The sequence below is a fragment of the Manduca sexta genome, chromosome 20 (genome assembly GCF_014839805.1).
Source record: "Manduca sexta isolate Smith_Timp_Sample1 chromosome 20, JHU_Msex_v1.0, whole genome shotgun sequence".
Classification (NCBI taxonomy): Eukaryota; Metazoa; Arthropoda; class Insecta; order Lepidoptera; family Sphingidae; genus Manduca; species Manduca sexta.
This window is the reverse complement of record NC_051134.1, coordinates 11888271-11910286: the sequence shown is the minus strand read 5'-3', so window position 1 is coordinate 11910286 and position 22016 is coordinate 11888271. Positions and strand designations below refer to the sequence as shown.

General features: G+C 32.2%; 3 protein-coding genes across 4 annotated transcripts; 2 read left to right on the top strand and 1 right to left on the bottom strand.

Annotated features, from left to right (window-relative positions):
- Nucleotides 1–4688: 4688 nt before the first annotated feature.
- LOC115446904 lies at nucleotides 4689–6958 on the top strand. 2 transcript variants are annotated; one of them, XM_030173739.2, is made up of 3 exons: nucleotides 4689–5165; nucleotides 5632–5813; nucleotides 6108–6958. In XM_030173739.2, exons 1-3 carry the CDS (start codon nucleotides 5123–5125, stop codon nucleotides 6348–6350), a joined length of 468 nt encoding a protein of 155 aa, XP_030029599.1. In that variant the 5' UTR covers nucleotides 4689–5122; the 3' UTR covers nucleotides 6351–6958. The 2 variants fall into 2 exon arrangements, 1 of the variants encoding a protein (XP_030029599.1); XR_005112660.1 differs by lacking the exon at nucleotides 4689–5165 and adding an exon at nucleotides 5324–5408.
- Nucleotides 6959–13817: 6859 nt separating this feature from the next.
- On the bottom strand, nucleotides 13818–15555 carry LOC115448213 (peptidyl-prolyl cis-trans isomerase). The gene is made up of 2 exons (XM_030175566.2): nucleotides 15310–15555; nucleotides 13818–14633 (listed from the first exon to the last, which is right to left on the bottom strand). The coding sequence occupies exons 1-2, from the start codon at nucleotides 15376–15378 to the stop codon at nucleotides 14205–14207; spliced, it is 498 nt and encodes a 165-aa protein (XP_030031426.1). The 5' UTR covers nucleotides 15379–15555; the 3' UTR covers nucleotides 13818–14204.
- A 1416-nt stretch (nucleotides 15556–16971) lies between these two features.
- LOC115448214 (methylthioribose-1-phosphate isomerase) lies at nucleotides 16972–21533 on the top strand. Its single transcript, XM_030175567.2, has 8 exons — nucleotides 16972–17146; nucleotides 17230–17436; nucleotides 18059–18157; nucleotides 19057–19193; nucleotides 19603–19811; nucleotides 20019–20182; nucleotides 20473–20674; nucleotides 21277–21533. Exons 2-8 carry the CDS (start codon nucleotides 17305–17307, stop codon nucleotides 21390–21392), a joined length of 1059 nt encoding a protein of 352 aa, XP_030031427.1. The 5' UTR covers nucleotides 16972–17146; nucleotides 17230–17304; the 3' UTR covers nucleotides 21393–21533.
- Nucleotides 21534–22016: the final 483 nt, after the last annotated feature.

Here is a 22016-nt window from a genome sequence, read left to right as displayed (position 1 = left end):
ACACCTCTGACTTTTCTAAAATCATGTGTGTATTCTTTGTGAATTTATCGTTCGCTATAACGGTGAAGGAAAACATTGTGAGGAAACCTGTACATCTGAGAAATTCTCTATAGGAATTTCGAAGGTGTGTAAAGTCTACCACTCCTCACTAGGCCAGCGTAGTGGACTAAGGCCTAATACCTCTCAGTAGTAGAGTAGAGGAGGCCCGTGCTCAGCAGTGGGCAAGTATATAATACAGGGCTGATATTATTATTACTATTATTATTTATCTACGTGTGGCTAAGAGACGCTTAACATAAAGCAAAAACTAACAATAAAATACAATAAATATTCAAAATATTTTAAAATGTACAGAAGCCTTATTCGTCGACAAAACAAAACATAGCTTAGTGGTCTTCTGAATTAATTATAATCAAGCTCCGTCAAAGTTGAAGCAACAAGTTCCGCAGTTTGTTTGGAGAATTCTTCCGTAAACAAGAAAGCCAGGACCACCGGACGTTAATTATATTTCAAAGCGACATGTTGACATTGCGCCCGCACACTTTAATTTTTGTGGTTTAATTATAAATTGAAGAGACCGTTGTGTGTACACTGTACAGTGGTTCTTTTTATGTTTATAGTTAGGTTATATTTTTATACGAAAATACTTAAGTTAAGAGTTCTAACAGAACTGTAGTACTAAGCCCATGCTATATATACGTATGTATACTTACCTGTTGATGTCCTGCCTCACCTAAGGATTTTATTTTTTAATTTGTAATAGAGAGGAGATGGTACCTGACATTGTCATAATAAACATGTTACCAGTTGTTGCTCGTGGTTTTGCCCGCGTAACATGCATCGCAATTTATTTAGAAATCAAATCTAAAATAACATTATTTCCCATGCGAGCAAATTAACGGGATAAAATTAACCTGTGTTGTTTCAAGACATGATCAACCCGTGTGTAAAATCCGTTCAGGGGTTTTTGCACTAAACATCTAAACATTTGCACAAACATTCACATCTATAATATTAGTACCTAAGTAATAAGGTAAGATTACAGCGGATACTTACCTACAAATGGTGTTCAAAATACGGAACCTTCATTTGGTGAGTGCATTCATATTTGGCTGGTTTTCTATATTATTAGCTCCACGTTCCTGTTTAACCCATGAATATGATATGATAGGAGGCAACCCTATCACCATATAGGCAGAAAACTCCAATGTTACTATGCCCGACGGGCGATTCTAATCTAGAACCTCAGAGCGGTGTCGTACCGCGCACGCAATAACTTCGCCACCGAGTCAGACTGTTTTAACATTACGATAACAATCTAGTAGTGTAACAATACTACAGTTTTAGTATTCTGTTGACGTACAGTCGGCCGCAAAAGTAACTGAACAATTTTAAAATTGCGAAATTGTCTTTAAACTTTTGTCTCCATACCTACAATCGACGTTTCTTAACTAAAATAAATTTCAAAGTGTTCACTTTACTTGATATAAAGGAAAAAGAATATTTCTATCGAATTTAATGGGTAGTAGCGTTATGAAGTTTCGAATTTATTCAGTTAGATACTTTTATGAGTGACTGTCCATATTATTTATTAAAAAACTACACATCGCATCGCAAAAGCTACGACTACAACTTTGTTCGTAATTCCTTTCAAAAGCTTTTACATAAGCGGTAATCCTTTGATCTGAAATAACTTATAAATGTAATTAATTATAGACTGATGTATGTATTTACGTGACACTACTTATCACTGTGTTATGTATGCACAGCGTAATTTATTCCACTTCTAACATTAATATATATATTTACAAACATAAAAATAAATTAATATTGATTACCATTTTCAATATAAATTTCTTGGTATAAATCGTTTTAAAAGAATCCACATATTTACTAATTTATTAAAAATAATTCAAGTGTGTGAAATTCTATTATCTCTGTGACTGTTTGGTACAAAAGCAATTGAAATACAAGTGGAGCCATAAGCAAGAGCTATACATCATCATATCGATTAGCAATCAGTGATATCGTGTGACATACGCCCGAATAGTTAATGTCTCTACATCATTTAGTAAATTTATCGGAAATCCGCAAATAGAAATAAAATAACTTTCAAAGTTGAGTACAAAACGTATCAGGATAAGGTTAGTATAATAATTCCCGAGCGTAGTTAGGTAATATCATTCTTGACAATTCCCTAAGTCGCCGAAATTTAGGTAATGGCCTGCTTAACGTTAGAGCCTAAAATAGAGCCCTCAGGAAGACGAAATATGAAGACTTTACGTAATACGTTTGGGTAAACTATTTTCTACAAAGACATTTAGAGTAAATTGGTGCCTAGTTCTTATTGCATAATATTTTTACAGCTTATTTAAACTAATTTAATAATACAGTAGGTACAAAGATTTAGATAGGTTTCGTACCGCGGTGGTACTGAAATCGTGAGTAGGATCGATCCCGGGTGAGTTTTGTTTTATGTGACTTGTTAATATTTATATAAGTACTTTGAAGGTGGCAGTGGTGAAACCCTAACAACACTATGTTTTAGCTGTTTTATAGGCTGTGCATGGCTGCGCAATGTGCATATACTTACCTTTATTCTTTCAATGTCTATCACTTTTTATGTAAACTTAGTAAAAAAAAATTATGTAGTCTAACGACAATTATTAATTGTGCGCTTATAATAAATGTACGGATTGACACTGGCATTTGTCTGGCATATATTATACTTAGTCTGGCCATAAATACTGTTACACTTAATTATAAAAAAATATTACATTTGAATTTCGAATCTGTCATTTTTATACGATTGTTCATTGTGTTTTCTCATTTTGGCGCCAATACATTGTAAAATATTTTGCGATATTAAAATGGTGTGGGGTGATAAAGAGAACCGAATCGCTGTGATAGCATTACACAAAGTAGGTATGGAGCCAAATGCAATTTTTAAAACTCTCCATACACTTGGTATTAGTAAAATGTTTGTGTACCGGGCTATTAATAGGTACAATGAGACCTCCTCTGTTTGTGACAGAAAAGATCTGGCCGTCCACGTAGTGTTCGTACGAAAAAGGTGGTCAAAGCAGTAAGGGAAAGAATTCGAAGAAATCCTGTCCGAAAGCAAAAGATTTTATCTCGGGAAATGAAGATAGCACCTAGAACCATGTCGCGTATTTTAAAAGATGACTTAGGACTTGCAGCCTATAAGAGACGCACTGGCCATTTCTTAACTGATAATTTAAAGAAGAATAGGGTGGTAAAATCGAAACAACTACTGAAGCGGTACGCAAAGGGAGGTCACAGAAAAATTTTGTTTACGGATGAGAAAATTTTTACAATTGAGCAACATTTTAACAAACAAAATGACCGTATTTATGCTCAAAGCTCTAAGGAAGCTTCCCAATTAGTCGACAGAGTGCAACGTGGACATTATCCGACTTCAGTGATGGTTTGGTGGGGTGTTAGCTATGAAGGAGTGACTGAGCCATATTTTTGTGAAAAGGTATCAAAACATCGGCACAAGTGTATCAAGATACCATTCTTGAGAAGGTAGTTAAGCCCCTTAACATCACCATGTTCAATAACCAAGTATGGTCCTTCCAGCAAGACTCGGCGCCGGGTCATAAAGCTCGGTCCACGCAGTCTTGGTTGGAATCGAACGTTTCGGACTTCATCAGAGCTGAAGACTGGCCGTCGTCTAGTCCCGATCTTAATCCGCTGGATTATGATTTGTGGTCAGTTTTAGAGAGTACAGCTTGCTCTAAACGCCATGATAATTTGGAGTCCCTAAAACAATCTATACGATTGGCAGTGAAGAATTTTCCCATGGAAAGAGTGCGTGCTTCTATTGATAACTGGCCTCATCGTTTAAAGGACTGTATTGCAGCCAATGGAGACCACTTCGAATAAGCTTTTTATATTTTTAATTGTTTTATATTTATGTATTAAACTGACACACTGTAAAAGTAATAAATGTTATTTGCAGTTAACAATTTTCTTTTTTCTTTATTACAATATTTATGGCAAGACTAGGTATATTGGCTTATTTGCTAATGCGCTATACAGAGGTGTCCAGATATAGTTAAATATGAATAATATGCACGTGAATAATTAAATACCCATGTGCCATTCAAGCTCGATCCAATATTTTCTAAATATACGTAAAATTTACCACAATACTATATGTATAATATACACCATATTTTTTTCTTTACAGGTACATGGAGCCGGTTCGTATGACGGTTATGCCACTCCATAAAGTCCACCAAAATCACATCATAATTCAATCTAAACTCATAACATAGCTTTGAAATATGTTTTTAAATAAAATTAGGCCCTTTCGACGTAGGAACCGCAAAATATACGTACATTGGAATTTGGTTATCAGAACAGTAGCGACATCTAACGCTTCGGTAACCTAAATAAATTTCATTCTAAGTTTATGAATTGTGTTGTACCCTGATAAATTTTAAACTCTATAATTCTCTGTCCGCAGTTTATATTTTCATACACCCATTAATACAAAATATTAAAAAAATAATAATATTATAATCTATATTGCAATTTCCGCGAAACGGTCAAGATTTACAATTTTATTCAATTTGTGTGACTCTATGAAAATGGTAAATTTTAAAGAGGTGAACTAAATCGGCCCTCAAAAGCCAGCTGCAAGATTTTTAAATCTCTTATTACTTGATAATTACGCACCACTCCAATACCCAATAGCTACCTAAGTACTCCATCACTTATCATTAACATTTAACGTACATTACATCATTTTCCAGCTATTTATAGAATACTTACTATGAATAAAGAAGGTGTCTAACAATGAAAATAACCAAAAACGATTTCCACTCCCACAAATACAAATTTACAGCAATATTTTTTAATTCCTTCATTACTTATATACCGTTCGACTGTCCCCAATAGCGTAGCAAGTTTTAATTTTCAAAAGAACTCGAAAAGTTAAGACTCTTTCCCTTGATCAAAGTGTTCCTGTCGAGCCTCAGGGTGGGGATGTGTCAAAGGCGGAGCTTCCCTGGACCAGCAACAGGTCTGTCGTGGTCCAGACGAGATCGATAATCTGGAGGCTGGCACATGCGCACTTCAAACGTTAGACATCATGCTGTCTTTGATATTGCTCTTGTTGCCATTTCTCGGTATTGGTAAGTGAAAATAGACATATCATCCTATATTTAGTCCTTAAATCACCGATCGCTTGTTTATATTATAGTTGCATGTTATCATTCTTAAAATCCTCCCACCACTGTAAGCGCTGCAGGTAGCTCAAAACTTTCCGTGACGTACGTCATAGTTGTTTTGTGTGTGCTGTCATCTTTTCGCTTCAATGTTCATCCTTTGATTCAAATATATTCCCAAATTAGAGAGCCATATATTGAATCTGTCTGGTATTCATTTTTCAATCTAATTAAGTAATTACAATTTCATAAATAAGTTCCGTATTGTAACATCGTTAATGTGTCATAACCTATGTGTACCATAAGTATGCCCTCGCATAGAATAGACGCCTGAAACTAATAAATAGAACTAATCATATACTTCTGTTTTTTCTATTTTGTTAATTCTGAACTTTGTAAACAAGCAACTAATTCACGTGATTTATGTTTCCAGAATATGGTAGCTGCGATTTATTGCGAGACAGTGTCCACGTCACATCAGCAGCAGCCAGGCCCAACAATGAGCTATGGTGCTACAAATGCCTTGCTGAAGTCCCTGAAGACAAATGCGCGGATTTACGCCAAAACAATTCTACGCTCATACACAAGTGCCATAACGACCGAAGAATGTGCATGGTTAGTTTTTTTCGCATAGGCACAATAATAAGTACTTGAAAATGAATTAATCTCATACAAGATAATACGTCTAATGTATTATGTTATTCACGATTAATATTATAATATTGAGCGCAACTAATGTACGCGAAATCACGATAAGCGAAATGCAAACATTTGCGTAATATAGATAGGCGTACCACAAAGTTAGTAGGTACGGACATAGTCATTAATCACTATCTACCACAAATTATCTATTGGGTACTATCAGACATTTTATTTAAACATGCAACGGATTGATTTCGTTTTTTTCAGGTAAAACGATTTTCCTACACGACATCCACAGAAAACTCAACTACTGCTTTAAAAATGTGGGCACTTGAGCGCAACTGTACAAAACATTGCGAGCCGGGCTGCATCGTGATTGGGGAACGGACAAAGTTATACGCCTGCACATCATGCTGTACCACGTCTCTTTGCAATTTCGGATCCGGCGCAGAAAAATTATTGAAAAGTTTTACAGCTCTTACAATGGCACTAGGATTAACATTATTATGATTCGGGCGAATTTGTTTACTTTAAATATGTCTAGTCAAATATGAAAATTATATTTATTTCCGATAAAAATATCGGTTGTGTTACTTGTGTATCTTCTCAGTAATTTTAATTGAATAAAATGCATATCTTTTAAAATATGTAGATATAATGAAATTAATAAATTGAATATACCTATGAAGACGTGACAAGCGACAAAAATAACTCACCTTTTCCAAATTATCTTCTATTAGCTTTTTCCATATTTTAATAATTAAAACTTAATTGAAGGCATAAAAACGTAGCTAAACGTACGAATTCGTAACGCGGAACAAACTTCAATATTAAGATATGTAAGTAGTCATAGTAACTCTTAAAACCTCCTATATTTTTCACATAATAGTTTACTCTTCATTAAAACTACCATTGCCTACTATTTTAATTGTATACTTTTGTTACAATTTATAAATAAGTTTATTGATTTAAAATTATTTATGTGGAATTATCCAAAAATAAGTACTTCTTTATGTTTGATTAAGTACTTCGTAAATAATAGAATTTCAATAAATTATCGATTCCTGTTTTTACTTATAGTTATTGGACTGTGTATATTTAAAACAAAATAAATTACGTTAAGGACAAAAATGTGTACATTTGCTATCGAATTACAGGATTTTTTTTTACAACAAAATGTGATCAAGCATGCAATCAGTTGGTGATAAGTGGTCGCAACTTGTACGTAAAATCGACAATCATTATCAATACTATAACAACAATATTAGACCTTCGAGGTACGAATAGACAATTTTAAGAAACTCAAATTGACATAGGCTAATCCAGGGGTATGTCACTCTCAAACAGTCACTCTATTTGTTTTTGGTCTAACCTCAAATTAATTTTGTTGTAAGATACTTTCAGTTAGATGACACTGGAGAATAAGTTTTCGAAACACTAATCATGCCTTTTATCCCTATTTATAAAATAATTATGTACGTAATTAAATTAGATAAGTAAAAACATAAAAACAAATGTCAGAGGCTATTTTAATTAATTAAAAAAAAATATGCATTACTGAAAATTCCGAACGAAATACGATAAAAAATTGACTGACACAATGACAGAGATTGTGGCAAGTCGTCTGACACAATTTCAAACGAGTTGCCACAATATCTGATGATTGTTATTAAATGGTAAAATATTAAAGTTCTCCTTTTGTTGTAACATGACAACTGAAGCTTAATTTAATTTTTCCATTTTATTAATACAATTATAAACAAAACAACGCATACTTTTTAAATTTTATTCTAGTTTCCAATAAATTACATATCTATTTTCTCATAAGCATGTTAAAATATTTATTGCATTAAGTGGCAATATCGCCTTGTTTCCGTAATTTCAATTCCGGTTGAAAATTTTCAAATTTCCCATTGCAGTTTGTGTGCGATAAGTTCGATTACGATTTCCTCAATAATGAAAGAACTTTGCTTATTCAAACGGACCACCGCTGCCTTCTTACTAATTCACCCCGGGCTTTGTTATTTGTTTTGCACGCGATAAGGAACTGATAAAATATTTGGACAAAATGTCTCATGTTATCTTGGTTGTGCGATTGATGGTAAATGACATTTATATTTTTTATAAAAATAATATCGATAGCACTCATTAAAATCGTACATAATATTTACTCAGTCACCGCGATGGCGAAATCTGCTCATTTAAATAGTCTTTTTTAAAATACGTGTGGGAATCTGCATACCTTAAAATTATGCGATATTCATTTTTGATTTTAAACTATGAAAAATCTGTTGGTAGACAAGATTGTCGTTATTACGTCATCTTGGTTTAATATACTTATTTTGGTTTGACTATTGAATAAACAAATTTCAGAGCTGTATCTCTAATGGACTAATTCCTTGCATTTGTATTGTGTTATAAATACATGGCATCATTTATTATTTATTATATTTTAATAAATTATTGTATTATTTTTCAGGACCATTACATTATGTCCCTAAAGCAACTAGTTATAGGTGGAAATCCTGGCAGGACAAAAGGTTTCAAGTTTGAATTAAAGTTCTCGACAAAACTCTTAACAGAGGACAAGAATATACATAAAAAACTTGCGGTACACATATACATAAGCACTTTGAGAGCTGTTATAAATTATATATTGGTGCTTTATGTAGAACTACATTTCCCACTTTGAATCTAGGTAAGATGTTTTCCACATGTTGCGCCAAGATTTACAGGTTGAACTGATTCAGATACTTATATATTATATATCTCCTTAAAAGTGCTTAGACTAGATGTTGTACCCTTAAATATATCACACTGACGGCATACGATATATCACACTGATATATGGATTTAATGGCCGAAAGAAGCACATATCTCACCGGTAATGCTATATACATATCTTACTTAAAGTTGTGAAAATGTTTACTAAACCTTTTTAAAATTTAGGATGTTAATTTTGACAAATCACACTAATGATGAGGCTAAGGTATAATCGTTTTTGAACGTATTCGATTATCGATTACCATTTTTATAAAACTTGATATCGATAGTTGCATAATTATTTGGTATGTTCAGATGATATAAATATTTTTTTATTGAATTATCTATTTATTATTGGTAAGCCATTTCCATTTATGTTTTTTTTAAACCCTACACCACTTGCAGTTATCATTGTGTTAACTATTTAAATCGTGAAAACATTAGATATATTAATTATAGATTTTTTTACCAATAAATGTGATAAATTACAAACAACTCGAATATTTGCAAAAATAATATAATTAAATTTAAATGCAAATTTTTATATTATCGATTTATTTTATTTCAATGGGGATTTGCGATAGTCCGTGATTGTTCATTATGATAATGAGTGGCACTTCAAAATAAAATATGATATTACCTGTAGTAAATTTTACCGAAAAAATACGAAACTTCATGTGAAGGAGCTGTCAAAATTATCATCCTATATTTGATAACGTATAGTTACTAATTAGAATTGGGTAGGACATGACATGAAAACGAGTTTGTAAGAGTAGCCTCATTTTAACATTGAGCCGGTACAATGTCCTACTTCAAATTAGGCGAGGCGTACTGAGGCGAGGCGCTTTAATGTGCGCCTTACAGTATTTTGTAATGATAACACTCAAAATACTTTCCTCTGACTCGCGACTCGAAACGCAGTACCATAATGTTCATTGTAAAATAACGTCCTATTGTAATTGTCTACCTCTCTGTCCTCGTCCTATAGTTAACCACGGAGAATGAGTAACGCGACTGCCGCGACATAAAGTTTAAAGTAGTACAATATATAATTTTGAGCCACTCTTCCTTTTTGACGTTATGTACGGGACAAATGTACCGCTTCTTATATGTCCTACTCAACAAGTTACTTTTCCTTGCTCGAACAGTAATATTCATTAATGTTTTATTTTTCAGATATTACTAAAGTATTTTCGGACCATATCTACTGCCTTACAAGTAGGTCCCGAAGACACGCGGTATACAATACTCAAATTGGTTTATTCCAAAAAAATATAAAACATTTACGAAAGCGAAGGGAAGACGATTTTCACCAGAGGAAAAAAAATTGTCATTGTCTTTATTCAAAAAAACGTCCTAAATATTACAAACTTTTATGCAAGTATTTTACTCTACCATCATCAAGAACTGTAAAAGCCAAATTAATATAATCGCAGGAATAAATCCTATAATTTTCCACTGTTGGAAATAAAGGAAAAAGATTGTTTTTGCTTTGGTCTTTTTGTCTGTGTCATATGATCCATACAAAGATACAAGAGTTTGCTTCACATTAAAAATGCTCTTTTTCTAGCAAGAGCAGAATTCCAGCAGAATGTCGTCAGTTAGTAGATTTCACACTTTTACTTAACAATTTATTTAATTCATTGAACGGGTGTAGCGATTTTTATTTATTGTAAACTAGCTTTTGCCCGCGGCTCCGCCCGCGTGATATAGTTTTTCGTTTAAATCTCTCAAAAGTTAGAAAGTTCCCCCCTTTTTGCTACAGTTTTCATTACTGCTCCGCTCCTTTTGATCATAGCGTGATGATATATAACCTATAGTCACAACGTAGTAGTAGTGATACACAACCTTGAAAATTCCTCTAGAGAATTTCCCAGGTTTGTAGGTTTCCTCACGATGTTTTCCTTCACCGTTGAAGCAAGCGATAATTCACAAAGAATATACACATAATTTTTTTAGAGACGTCCGAGGTGTGTGCCTTTGGATTTGAACCTGCGGACATTCGTCTTGGCAGTCCGTTCCACAATCAACTAGGCCAACGCCGCTTTTTGTTCACGTATTGTTTATTATTATTTATACAGATTTTTTTTTATATTTCACGTTCATATTTAAATGGTAAAAGGTGCTGCCCTTGCTGTCCCATCTTAAAAATAGAATATGTATCTACAAAAATGATTAGCAGTCTCATAAGATTGATTTCTTGTGACTACAGTGTTTACGGTCCCTTACTAAAAGATTCTTTAAAATTACCATAAGGGCAAACGACTTTGATTTGAGTTTAACCCTACAATGTTTCTTAAAATAGATAAATTATCAAGTCCAAGTGTGATTCTTTTTACTGATGTATCCTTCATGGACAACAGCTTCAGCGTAAAATTAACATTTCAAAATGTTAACGTGCCTTAAACAAAAATACCATTTCTTAATTTTTCTACTCTGAGTACGATTATGTATTTTTCATATTTTTTGAATACTTAATTTCAAAGAAACAAAAAAATAAAAAACCGAGAAATTCTTGATGACGTCACACATACAGTTGAATAAAGTTGTTCCTTGGTCCACCTTTCTTTTTTATTAAAAAAACTAAGACATCGTCATTTATCAATGTCAAAAGATAATATTATGCCGGCGCCACAGATAACAAAAATATTTGAACTCATGTGTGGCACGGGAATTTTCGTATTTGTGCAAAGTTTGTTTAAATGTTTACGTATTATCTTGTCATTCGGTATCGGTTTTACGACCACACATCTAGCGTTCAAAGTTATCGAGTTGCTTGAATGAGAACTGATTATATATGGAAACCTAAAAGTAAAAGCCAAAAAAAAATAAAATTGGTCAGTGTCTGTAATAGAATACAAATACGCAAATACCCGTGCCAAACATGAGTTCAAACAAGTGTTCTAATATTTGTCTGTGTGTGGCACCGGCAAAGACGTTTTACAAATAGACGCGTCATAGACTAACAAAATTGCACATAAAACGGCGCACTTTTCACTATAGCATCATGACTGTACATATAATTACAAATTGGCTCGAAGAAGGAATACATACTTATCTGCTTTTAGTTATACAGGTGTCAAATTAACGAAGGACCAGCTATACCAGGTTGATAGAGGATTAATTTATATATATCCCTTCTGTGTCGCCTAATAATATTGCATCGTTCAGAAAATATTCAATCGTTCCTGCGTCGACCTGCTTGCTTTAGTTGATGTTTTGTTAATGTTACAACCGGTACCTACATTTCTGCAGCAATTCGCATTACTTCCTTTATATTTTATGTAATAATTATCATTTTGTATACGACTTATTTATGATTTCGTTATTTGATCATAATGCTCATTTTGTGTTTATTGTATGTTGTAATTTAACCACCACGTAACCCATAATTAATAGTTAAGTGATGGCAATTTAAAGATAATATCATGTACACAAGTGCGAAATTATTTTGCTTTTATCGCGTAAATTGTTCGAATCTCTCCTTTTTTTAGTACATACTCTATTTAGATCATATACCCACTGTTATGGTATATATCTAATATGTATTGGCAATTTGTATCGCATTCGCATTTCGCTGTTAATTACTACCCGGTTTCATAGACCTGTTTTAAATCAGTTCTTATTATAATTATTTAATCTTTCTTGTTTAACAAATTGTTAAATTAATCTGTTTGATATCTACATAAAATATTTTTTATATTATTATCATAAGTAAAACAACCTTCGCATGACGAAGAAAGTATATTTTAATGAATGCTAATCTTTATAGTTCCTTTTTCTATGGATAAGTATAATGATCATTGTAAACTTGATGTTAATTTCTTTTCCAGTGAACATTTTCAATTTTTAAAAGTAGCGTGACTTATTTGTGAAATAATTTTGTTTGGCTTAGAATAAGTTTGTTCTTGTTAATATTAGTTTCACTTGTTTGTGTAGAAAGATAATGCTAGAATCCGAATTTCCTTTTTGATGAAGACAAAGATAAATAATATGGCTAGCTAGTATGTTTCAGAGTTAATTGCTGTTCTAGATTTGTAAATTTTTATGTATTTCTATATTGAATCGTATATTATTAGGCAATTTTTATAAAAAAATAATAAATTCTCTTTTATTTGAACATTGATACTTGATATTTATTTGATGATACATTAAAATGATTATCGAAATACAAAAGAATTCATATATTTTTTATAAAGTTAAATCAATTGTTATAAAAATATAGTTTGACAATTGAGAATGTTTTAGCATATTATAAATATCAATATTAATTATCATTCGTCACAGTATGTATTTTTAGACATAAAATAATTTTAAGTATATTTTATTATTTAGTATTTCGGAATTTTACAGTGTATTACAGTTTATTTTAAAGTAGTATCGTTTACTTTTCCATTGAATATAATTAATAACTAAGATCAAATTATCAGCGCTTACATAGCTTAATAGAGGTGTAATACTTTGTAAATCTAATATTGAATGTGAATATCATTAGTACTTACTATAAGCATTTTGTACACAAAATGTTATAGCAAAAATAAAATAAAAATAATATTTTCAATATGATGTTTGTCTGATTAACGATCTTATTCTTAGATCTTATTACTATCGAATTATTATGTATTGATAATGATAGAAGTACGCTGTAAATAAGATGTCAGAAATATTATACTACGACGGCATAGCAAATACAGATCTGCTTCTAAGTATTTTAATACTTGGATTGCCGTCTTCTGCACTTTTAAAACCGTTTGCAAAATAATAAAACACAATAAACCTGAATCGTGAAACGCAACGAAAATCGTGAACGCCCTCTACCTCACAAGTATGAAGCAGCCGTTATGTCGATTGGCACAAAAACCCAACGAGTAGGCTCTCTATTTCCATATATATTATAATTCTCTTTGGGCTAATCCAGCATTACAGCCAAAAAATGCCATGTTTTATTGTAAACAAAATTATTTCATATTGATCAAGACTAGAGTTTAGTAGGTATACATAGATATTATTGTGTAGATATTATAATAAATCTATTAGGTCATAAAATTTGACCTTCACAATTAAAAGAGACAAAAACACAAATTTTGCAGTTCATTTAATATATTAGTAGTTAGTTAAGTTATGTTCTTTTTTGCCATAATCATCCATAGGTTCAAAGATTAAATCATTAAACAATTTATCAGGGTTTTGTGTATGATAGAAATAAAATTCATATTTGCCATAAACATTATTTATGTACCAAATCGAAAGCAATAGTACATTAAATTGTTTATATAAATATGTAGGTCTACATTTAGTACTGGCTGTGAGGTCTAACAAGTATGAATTCTAGCAAACTAGTCAATATAATATCTACTTGGAGTAAAGTAACAAGCAGACAAAAATACAAAAACTTTTATATAAGTTATTTATTATGAAGAGCAATGCACAGAAATAAATGCAATTCCTAGTTTGCAATCTAAATAGAGCAATAAAATTAACATAATTGGAATGACCCACAGGTAAGTTTAAATGTAACTCTTTGCTGGGAAGGTTTTACTCAGGAGGACTTAGTGTTAAACTTAAAATATTGCAGTATACTTTAAGATACCAAAGATATAATTAGCAAAGTTGTCCACAGTCGGCAATGACAATTTTCTTTGAGGTCTTGCCAGCTTGGGATCCGAGACTTTCAACTTTTTTCACGACATCCATGCCTTCAACAACATTGCCAAAGACAACATGCCTGCCATCCAGCCATGAGGTCTTCACAGTGGTGATAAAGAACTGGGAGCCGTTAGTGTTGGCGCCAGCGTTGGCCATGGACAGCACACCAGGGCCAGTGTGCTTCAGGACGAAGTTCTCATCAGCAAACTTTTCACCGTAGATCGACTTGCCACCAGTGCCGTTGTGGTTTGTGAAGTCACCCCCCTGGAGCATGAAGTTGGGGATGACGCGGTGGAAGGTGGAGCCCTTGTAGCCGAAGCCCTTCTCGCCGGTGCACAGCGCGCGGAAGTTTTCGCATGTCTTAGGGGTGACATCAGCCCTCAGCTATTATGAAAAAGATAAAAACTTCAGATTAGAACACACATTATGTACCTATTACTCACACTTGTCAGTTATTCATAATAACGACCAGATAGATACAACATAAGGCGCGAATGATTCTTATGACCATATTATTAAGCAGTACAATAAAATTCAGTTCAAACAAATCTATTTATAACGTTGACATATATAGTGTGCATACAATTTATACGCGAATAGTGTGGGTGTGTCACCTATAACTATTGTATATTTCGGCACTAATATTATTGATAGCATAAAATTTATCGCAAAACGACTATTCATAAACGCCGGCAGAGGAAAAGACTTGCAATAAAAGCCGGCAAATATCGGAAAAACATAAACATAACCGATGACGGCAAATTCCATTCGCAATTACATATCTACAGCCTTCTCGGACGGGTGACCTTCACTTAGCAAGTAATCTTCGGCAAAATTAATTATGACTACTTATACCTATAGATATACAACCGCATGTTGGATAATTTTGAACACTGAAGCGATAGCGCGTGATAAAATATAAACACTTGTGAAAAGGTTAAATGATCAAGGTGTCTTGCACTAACCGGGGCATCAAGAATAGCGTGGTCATCGCCTATCACGCCGGCCGGAACGACCGGGTTGACATGTACCAAAGCCGAAACTTAAATGCAGTATATACCTCAATAACAATTCTGCCAAGCGGAGAGCCATCCGCAATCACGTCGAAGAATACTCTTGGTAGACTCATGGTGTATCGTCTTCAAGGGCCGCTAAAATAAGTCACTATAATCCACCACAATGACGATGCGTCTCTCGTCGATGTCGGGCGGAAATGGAAAAAACTATAGACAACGATATTCTACGTTATTTCCGACGATAGACGTTCACAACCAAGCATACTAGGTACGTCACATCCGTAAACTAAAATGATAAAATAAAACTTTATTACAAAATAAATTGATTATTAATAGATTTAATTAATATTGTAATCATATTATCATAATTGTCAATGCTAGTCTTAGATACATTTGGAATAGATAGTGTTCCCACTTACGATTTGAAGTTTACCCTAGATTGTATAAGAAAAATCCCTCAAAGATCACTAAAATCTTTCAAATCAATTGAATTTTCTTCAAAACATTGGACTCACGAAATATGTAGTAATAAAATTAGTGGTAGTAAAAAATTTCTTGAAACATTACCTTCGATCTTATCCTAAATTCCCGTAAATCTCTTAGCAAACAATCTCTTATTTATATTAAATTTATTTTTTGACCGAAAAAGAGATAAATCCCTCAAAGTGAAAACAGAGATAGATAGTATTTACTAACAATACCTGTTCTAGGCCTTACATGCCGAGTGTAATGAAATCAATCCCCTAAAAGTGATAAATGAAAAGTATGCTCCAGTAAAATGCGCGCGGAATCGCTTAGTTAGGCAAATCGACGCGATCCATAGAGCAATGTAGGCGCAGAGGAATAAATAAATGTATATCGCTTTTACTCGAACAAGTTTTAACTCATTTTCCCACAAAGATAATAATAATAAAAGCCCCATAATACCATTCCACGGCTGGGATATGGAAACGAGTCTCAAACGTAGTGATTATATTCTCTTTGCGAGTCTCCGCTAGGCTCTACACTCTGGACATAGAGGGCTAAGGTGTTAAATAAAAAAACTGAAATTGACATTATGGGTCCACAAGGCTAGACAAGGCTTTATGAACTTGAGTGACAGTTGAGGGAGGGCACTACTAAATGATCAGTGTTACAACAATAACATAAAACCCAGTTTCTTTGGGAAAATATATTATCATTCGATAATATTGGTAATACTTACTCAATTTCTTAAAACTGGATACGATTTATAGCCTTAATAAAAATAGTTTACAAATAAAAACCGTAGTTTTGTGTGACCTATTACGTATTAAAAAGTATTTATTACAATAAAATTTAGGACTAGGTTTTAATGCTTACTTTTCTATGAAATATTGGATTAAGGTAGTGGTCCATTTTCTTTGTAAAATTTAATTCAGTTAGTGATTAGTTCTCGCAGTTGAAGAAAACGTAAAATAATTAATAATCATGGATATTTCGGCCTTTAAAATTTAATATGACGAAATTTTAAAGGCCGAAATATCCATGATTATTAATTATTTTTACGTTTTTCTTTCAACTGCGAGAACTAATCACTAACTAGACGTGAATTTAAATTCTTTACTTGCCAATACTTGTTTAGTTACCCAGATTAAAGCCGAAACAAAATGTATGAAAATGGACCTTGAGCTACCACCTTAAACACACGAAAATAGGAGTAGGACTATTTACCAATGTAGCCAACATTTTTTTGTGTCAATTATGACATTTTGCAAGATGGCTGCCGTTAGTTCAGATTTTGACCACCTGTTGACCACATTCATTATGATCCTTGTCGACCTATACTGCGAAAAATTGACAATTCGAAAAATGTCTTTTCAGTTTGATTTTTGTTTTGGTTTGTTTATGTAAGCTCTGTAGGTAAGTGAAACTTGAAAATCGTAATAAATTTTATTTGTGTTTAATTATCAATAAAATATTGTATAATTATATTGTAATTTTAGGCAAACCTTCGTTGCAGTTTTACGAAAAATATACCTATCTTGCAGTTTTATAAAACTTTAGTATTTGTAAACAAAATGAGTTTAGAATCAATAAAGTATAAGCGAGGAAATTTAGAAATTTTAGATCAACTGTTATTACCCTTACAAACGAGATATGTTAAGGTGCGGGGCGTTGAAGATGGTTGGAAAGTTATTAATAAAATGCAGGTAACTTTACGTATTTTATAACATATGTCTCACTGAAAATAACTGCTGGAGAATTTGAATGGCCAAGAGATTTCTAATAATATTATATATATATAATATCCACAATAGGTGCAAAATGAACAAAGTTATTATTTAATTTTCTCAATATTTCAATTTATAACCCAGCCCAACATCATGCAACAAGCATTATGATGATGGGCTTTAATATGTTTATTAAATTTGCAAAGAAAATTATATTGCAGTTATAGAAAAACCTCATGAAAAATTTTGAATATCTGATTCCAAATTGACTGGCTGTGAAGATAATTTTCAAACTACCATGCCATTCAGCAATTAATGTATTATTTCACAACCAGCAAGCTAATGAAATAGCTATAAAGCTATTAGAAAATAGTTGAACAAATAGTTCAATAGAAAATACCATTTTAGGGGACCTTTAAATTCGACATCATTGTAAAAAATTTATAACTGTGTTATTAGCAGAAGTACTAACAAATATATCATTTTCTACACAATAATCTTATTTTTTGAAAAACATAATACCTAATAATCAAGTGTTAGTGTGGCAGTAAATGGTATAATTTTATTATTTCACTTTCTAATCAGTATAAATTGTTTTCAGGTTCGAGGAGCTCCTGCCATAGCCATAGTTGGATGTTTATCACTAGCTGTGGAATTACTAAATGATGATATGTCAGACAAAAAGCACATGAGGCAAGAGGTCAGATAATGTTACTCGTAATAGATAAAATGTGTAACACTTAACATAATGTAGCAACACAATCTTTGTTATTTACGAACTGATATCTTTCGTCTCAGTATTTGTATATTGTCTCTTGATAAATTATCACATTTGTAAGATCACTCAGAACATGTCTTTTAAAAAAAAATTATCTACATAAAAAACGTATAAAATATTTAAAATTTTATACATATTTTACGTAGATAAATATTTAGAGACTAAATATCGCTCACATATTTCACCAATGCCGGATGTAAGAAACCCAATAACTAGAGCTATTAGATAAGTTTCTTATGACATTTAGGCATATGAAAAAAAATATATTAAGAGAAATTTATTCCTAAGTAAATACCAAGTATGGAACCACCACATATTTGATTGCACAGGACTTGAGACATGCACAAATAACAGTTCAACTGAAAGAGTTCAACAGGGCAACAACACACCTTTTTTTTCCTATAAAAAAAATTAATTGTTTAATAAAAATTAATAATTGTTTGTACACTAATTGGAACTAATGGATATCAGAGCCTTGCCACTGTGTCTTATGTTATAGCTAGTTACCTGAATTCTACATAATACTTAGTAACATAGCAAGTTTATCACTGTGATATTTCAACAATAAAAGATAACAAAATATATTAATATGTCTGTAATACTAAACGTGGGGCATTGAACTATAACCCTTTGACAATTAAATCACACAGTAACTTTTGACAAGATCATTTTCATTAAAAAAACTATGTAATTTGGAATTAATAAACATTTTCTCACATTATTTCTTCCACAATAATCTAAAATCTGTAAATGCTATACTAAACATAAAACATCATATAATATTGACATAAATCTAAAATTGGCAACATGTGTAATTACAGATTGAAGGTAAACTTAACTACTTGGTGTCTGCCAGGCCAACAGCTGTAAATATAAAATTGGCAGCAGAGGAACTGATAAATTTAGCAAATACACTATGCGCCGATGAGACTGTGTCTGTTGATGAATTCAAAGAAAGGTATGTCTATTAATAAGCTATTAGTATTGTAAATCAATTAACATTCATGTGTTAAGTTGCATATTTATATATATTTTTTTGCTATTAATTATTCTTAGTTGTTTTTTTTAGAATCAAACACTAATGTAATATCTTACTGCAATTATGAAATTCGTAATTGCGAATTGTGTATTACACGCTTCGCTTCTTTTTAGAACATAAGGTTTTTAAATGACGAAACTGCCACGCCGGAGAATTATTAGCTTTCCTGTTCCACAATAAATGTTCCTGTGGGACTTTCATTCTGCAAAAGACTTATGCTATATTGTGTTAGCTAACTAAATATATTTTAATGTTAGCTGGTACTATAAAGTATGAGGTCTAATAACATTTGAGCAATAATAAATAACTAATCTGTTTGCCTCTGCAGGTTTATTTGTAGTATAGAGAGTATGTTAATGAAGGACATAGAAGATAATAAAGCAATAGGAAGATATGGTTGTGAAGCAATATTAAATAATTTAGATGGGGAAGGACAAGTCCGTATACTTACACACTGCAACACAGGTTCATTAGCGACAGCTGGATATGGTACTGCTTTAGGAGTTATAAGGTCATTGCATGCAGCCAAACGGCTAGGTAAGGAATATTTTTTGTGCGTTAATAACATGTATGTATTTTATTTCTATATGCAAATATTACCAATTTTTTTTAAAGGAAGGTGAGTGATATATTTTATTGCTAAAATTAAAAATCAGTCAAGAATCTCACCATCTAAGTATTCTGCCACTGTACAAATGAAATGGTTTAGACAACTCATAATATTTTTATTTAAATGTATTTTAGAGCATGTGTACTGCACTGAAACGAGGCCATACAATCAGGGTGCAAGGTTAACGGCGTATGAATTAGTGCATGAAAAGATACCAGCCACTTTGATTGTAGATAGCATGGTGTCAGCCCTAATGCACGCCAGGAAAATAGACGCTGTAGTAGTGGGCGCCGATAGAGTAAGTTTTATTGTTATCTTTATAAGTTAAAGAATATTATATTTCCTTATAGAATCAAAATTAGATAGGATTATCCTTAGGTACGTTTTTGTTACCAATTTAGTTCATTTAAAACAAAATATAAAAGCAAGTTCTGTGGAACTTGTTAGTTACAATTTACATTAACTAAAGTATTACACTCAATACTAAGGAAATATAATTGTAATAAAAACCATAAAAATTATGTGCCTAGAATGACTGAAAATATTAATTATTGTCCTCGTATTAATTTGCTGTCTTTTAAACTTCAGGTGGCCGCCAATGGAGATACTGCCAATAAAATCGGAACATACCAAATAGCAATAGTAGCGAAATACCATGAAGTACCTTTTTACGTAGCAGCCCCACTGACCTCCATTGATATGTCGTTATCATCTGGGGAACGAATAAAGATTGAAGAAAGACCAGATAGAGAAATGACCCATATTGGAGAACATAGAATTGCAGCACAAGGTAAAGTTTTTAAAATGAATATCAGGGTAAATTGGTCATTAAAGTTCAAAACCATGCTGTAAATAGTGTGAATATGTTTGTGGAAATTAGTTCTTTTAATTTAAATTCCTTTACCAACTCATTACAGTAAGCAGACCATAAACGATTCTAGTCGCTTTCAGTGGATTGATTGTAAAAATATTCCAACAACAATAAAGATTATTTGTTATACTTACATGTAACTTTATAGTATTGAAGTAATATATTGATTTCGATTGTTAAGTCTTGTTCTGTAGCTAAGACTGCGTTTATATGAAAACAAAAAGCTTTAGACAAAGTAACTTTGATAATCATAATTCACATACGTCATTAATTCCATCTTTTAGATTTAATATTCGCATTGCATTTCGAATTCTTTATTGTTTATTGTGTGAATTTCCCAACTTACGACTCGCCTAATGAAACGAATTTCCGAGTACCTCGACAAATTCTCATTTTTGCAATTGCCACAATTTTTGGCAATTGACATGCTAGTAGCCTTACGAGTGTTTTTAATGATACGTCTATAGGAATTTTTTACCGATTACGTTTGTGAATAAGCTGACATTTATTGTATTTTCCAGGTATAAACTGTTGGAACCCCTCATTTGACGTCACGCCCGGAGCTTTAATAACAGGAATTATAACTGAAAAAGGGGTTTATGTCCCACATAAGCTGAAAGAAGCAGTTCATTCTTAACAATAAAACTCGCCAATATAACAAATCTTGTTGATAGCCGCAGTGCCTATGCGCCCACCCTTATGGTTATTTTGCTCAAGTAATTACCTATGTTCAAAGATGTATATGATAATGTGTAGATAAAATTTAATTTGAAACTAATTATGTTATTTTATTGATTAAGCTAATATACACTCTTTTGTTATAATTATGGTCATTTATTAATGTACTTAAACTAAAGAAACTAGGATTTAAAATAGTAATGAAAATAAATAGCTAATACAATTGTGGTAAAATGAAATATGAACATATAAGATACATGATATTCTAAATACTGAAAGAGAAAATTGCTTATCTATACTTATAATAAATCGGTAGAGAGGTCAATTCTGTACATGAAATATATTTCCAAAATAACTAGCAGCGATCGAAACTGATGCCAAAAATGCAATTAGTAAAATTTTTGTCTGTCTGTCGGTATAAACGTTATAGAAACAAAAACTACTCGACGGATTTTAACGAAACTTGGTACAATTTTTCATACTCCTGAGCTGGTTATAGTACACTTTTCATCACGCTACAATTAATAGGAGCAAGGCAGTGAAGGAAAATGTTGGGAAAACGGGAGAAGTTACTCCATTTATT

What these genes read in the sequence shown, in the direction of transcription:
- LOC115446904 (XM_030173739.2), top strand. Translation starts at nt 5,123, where the DNA reads ATGCTGTCTTTGATATTGCTCTTGTTGCCATTTCTCGGTATTG. An exon ending in GTTGCCATTTCTCGGTATTG is followed by an intron (nt 5,166 to 5,631) that starts GTAAGTGAAAAT and finishes TTATGTTTCCAG; the next exon opens with AATATGGTAGCTGCGATTTA. An exon ending in ACGACCGAAGAATGTGCATG is followed by an intron (nt 5,814 to 6,107) that starts GTTAGTTTTTTT and finishes CGTTTTTTTCAG; the next exon opens with GTAAAACGATTTTCCTACAC.
- LOC115448213 (XM_030175566.2), bottom strand. Translation starts at nt 15,378, where the DNA reads ATGAGTCTACCAAGAGTATTCTTCGACGTGATTGCGGATGGCTCTCCG. An exon ending in TTGGCAGAATTGTTATTGAG is followed by an intron (nt 14,634 to 15,309) that starts GTATATACTGCA and finishes TTTTCATAATAG; the next exon opens with CTGAGGGCTGATGTCACCCC.
- LOC115448214 (XM_030175567.2), top strand. Translation starts at nt 17,305, where the DNA reads ATGAGTTTAGAATCAATAAAGTATAAGCGAGGAAATTTAGAAATTTTA. An exon ending in AAAAGCACATGAGGCAAGAG is followed by an intron (nt 18,158 to 19,056) that starts GTCAGATAATGT and finishes GTGTAATTACAG; the next exon opens with ATTGAAGGTAAACTTAACTA. An exon ending in GCATGCAGCCAAACGGCTAG is followed by an intron (nt 19,812 to 20,018) that starts GTAAGGAATATT and finishes AATGTATTTTAG; the next exon opens with AGCATGTGTACTGCACTGAA.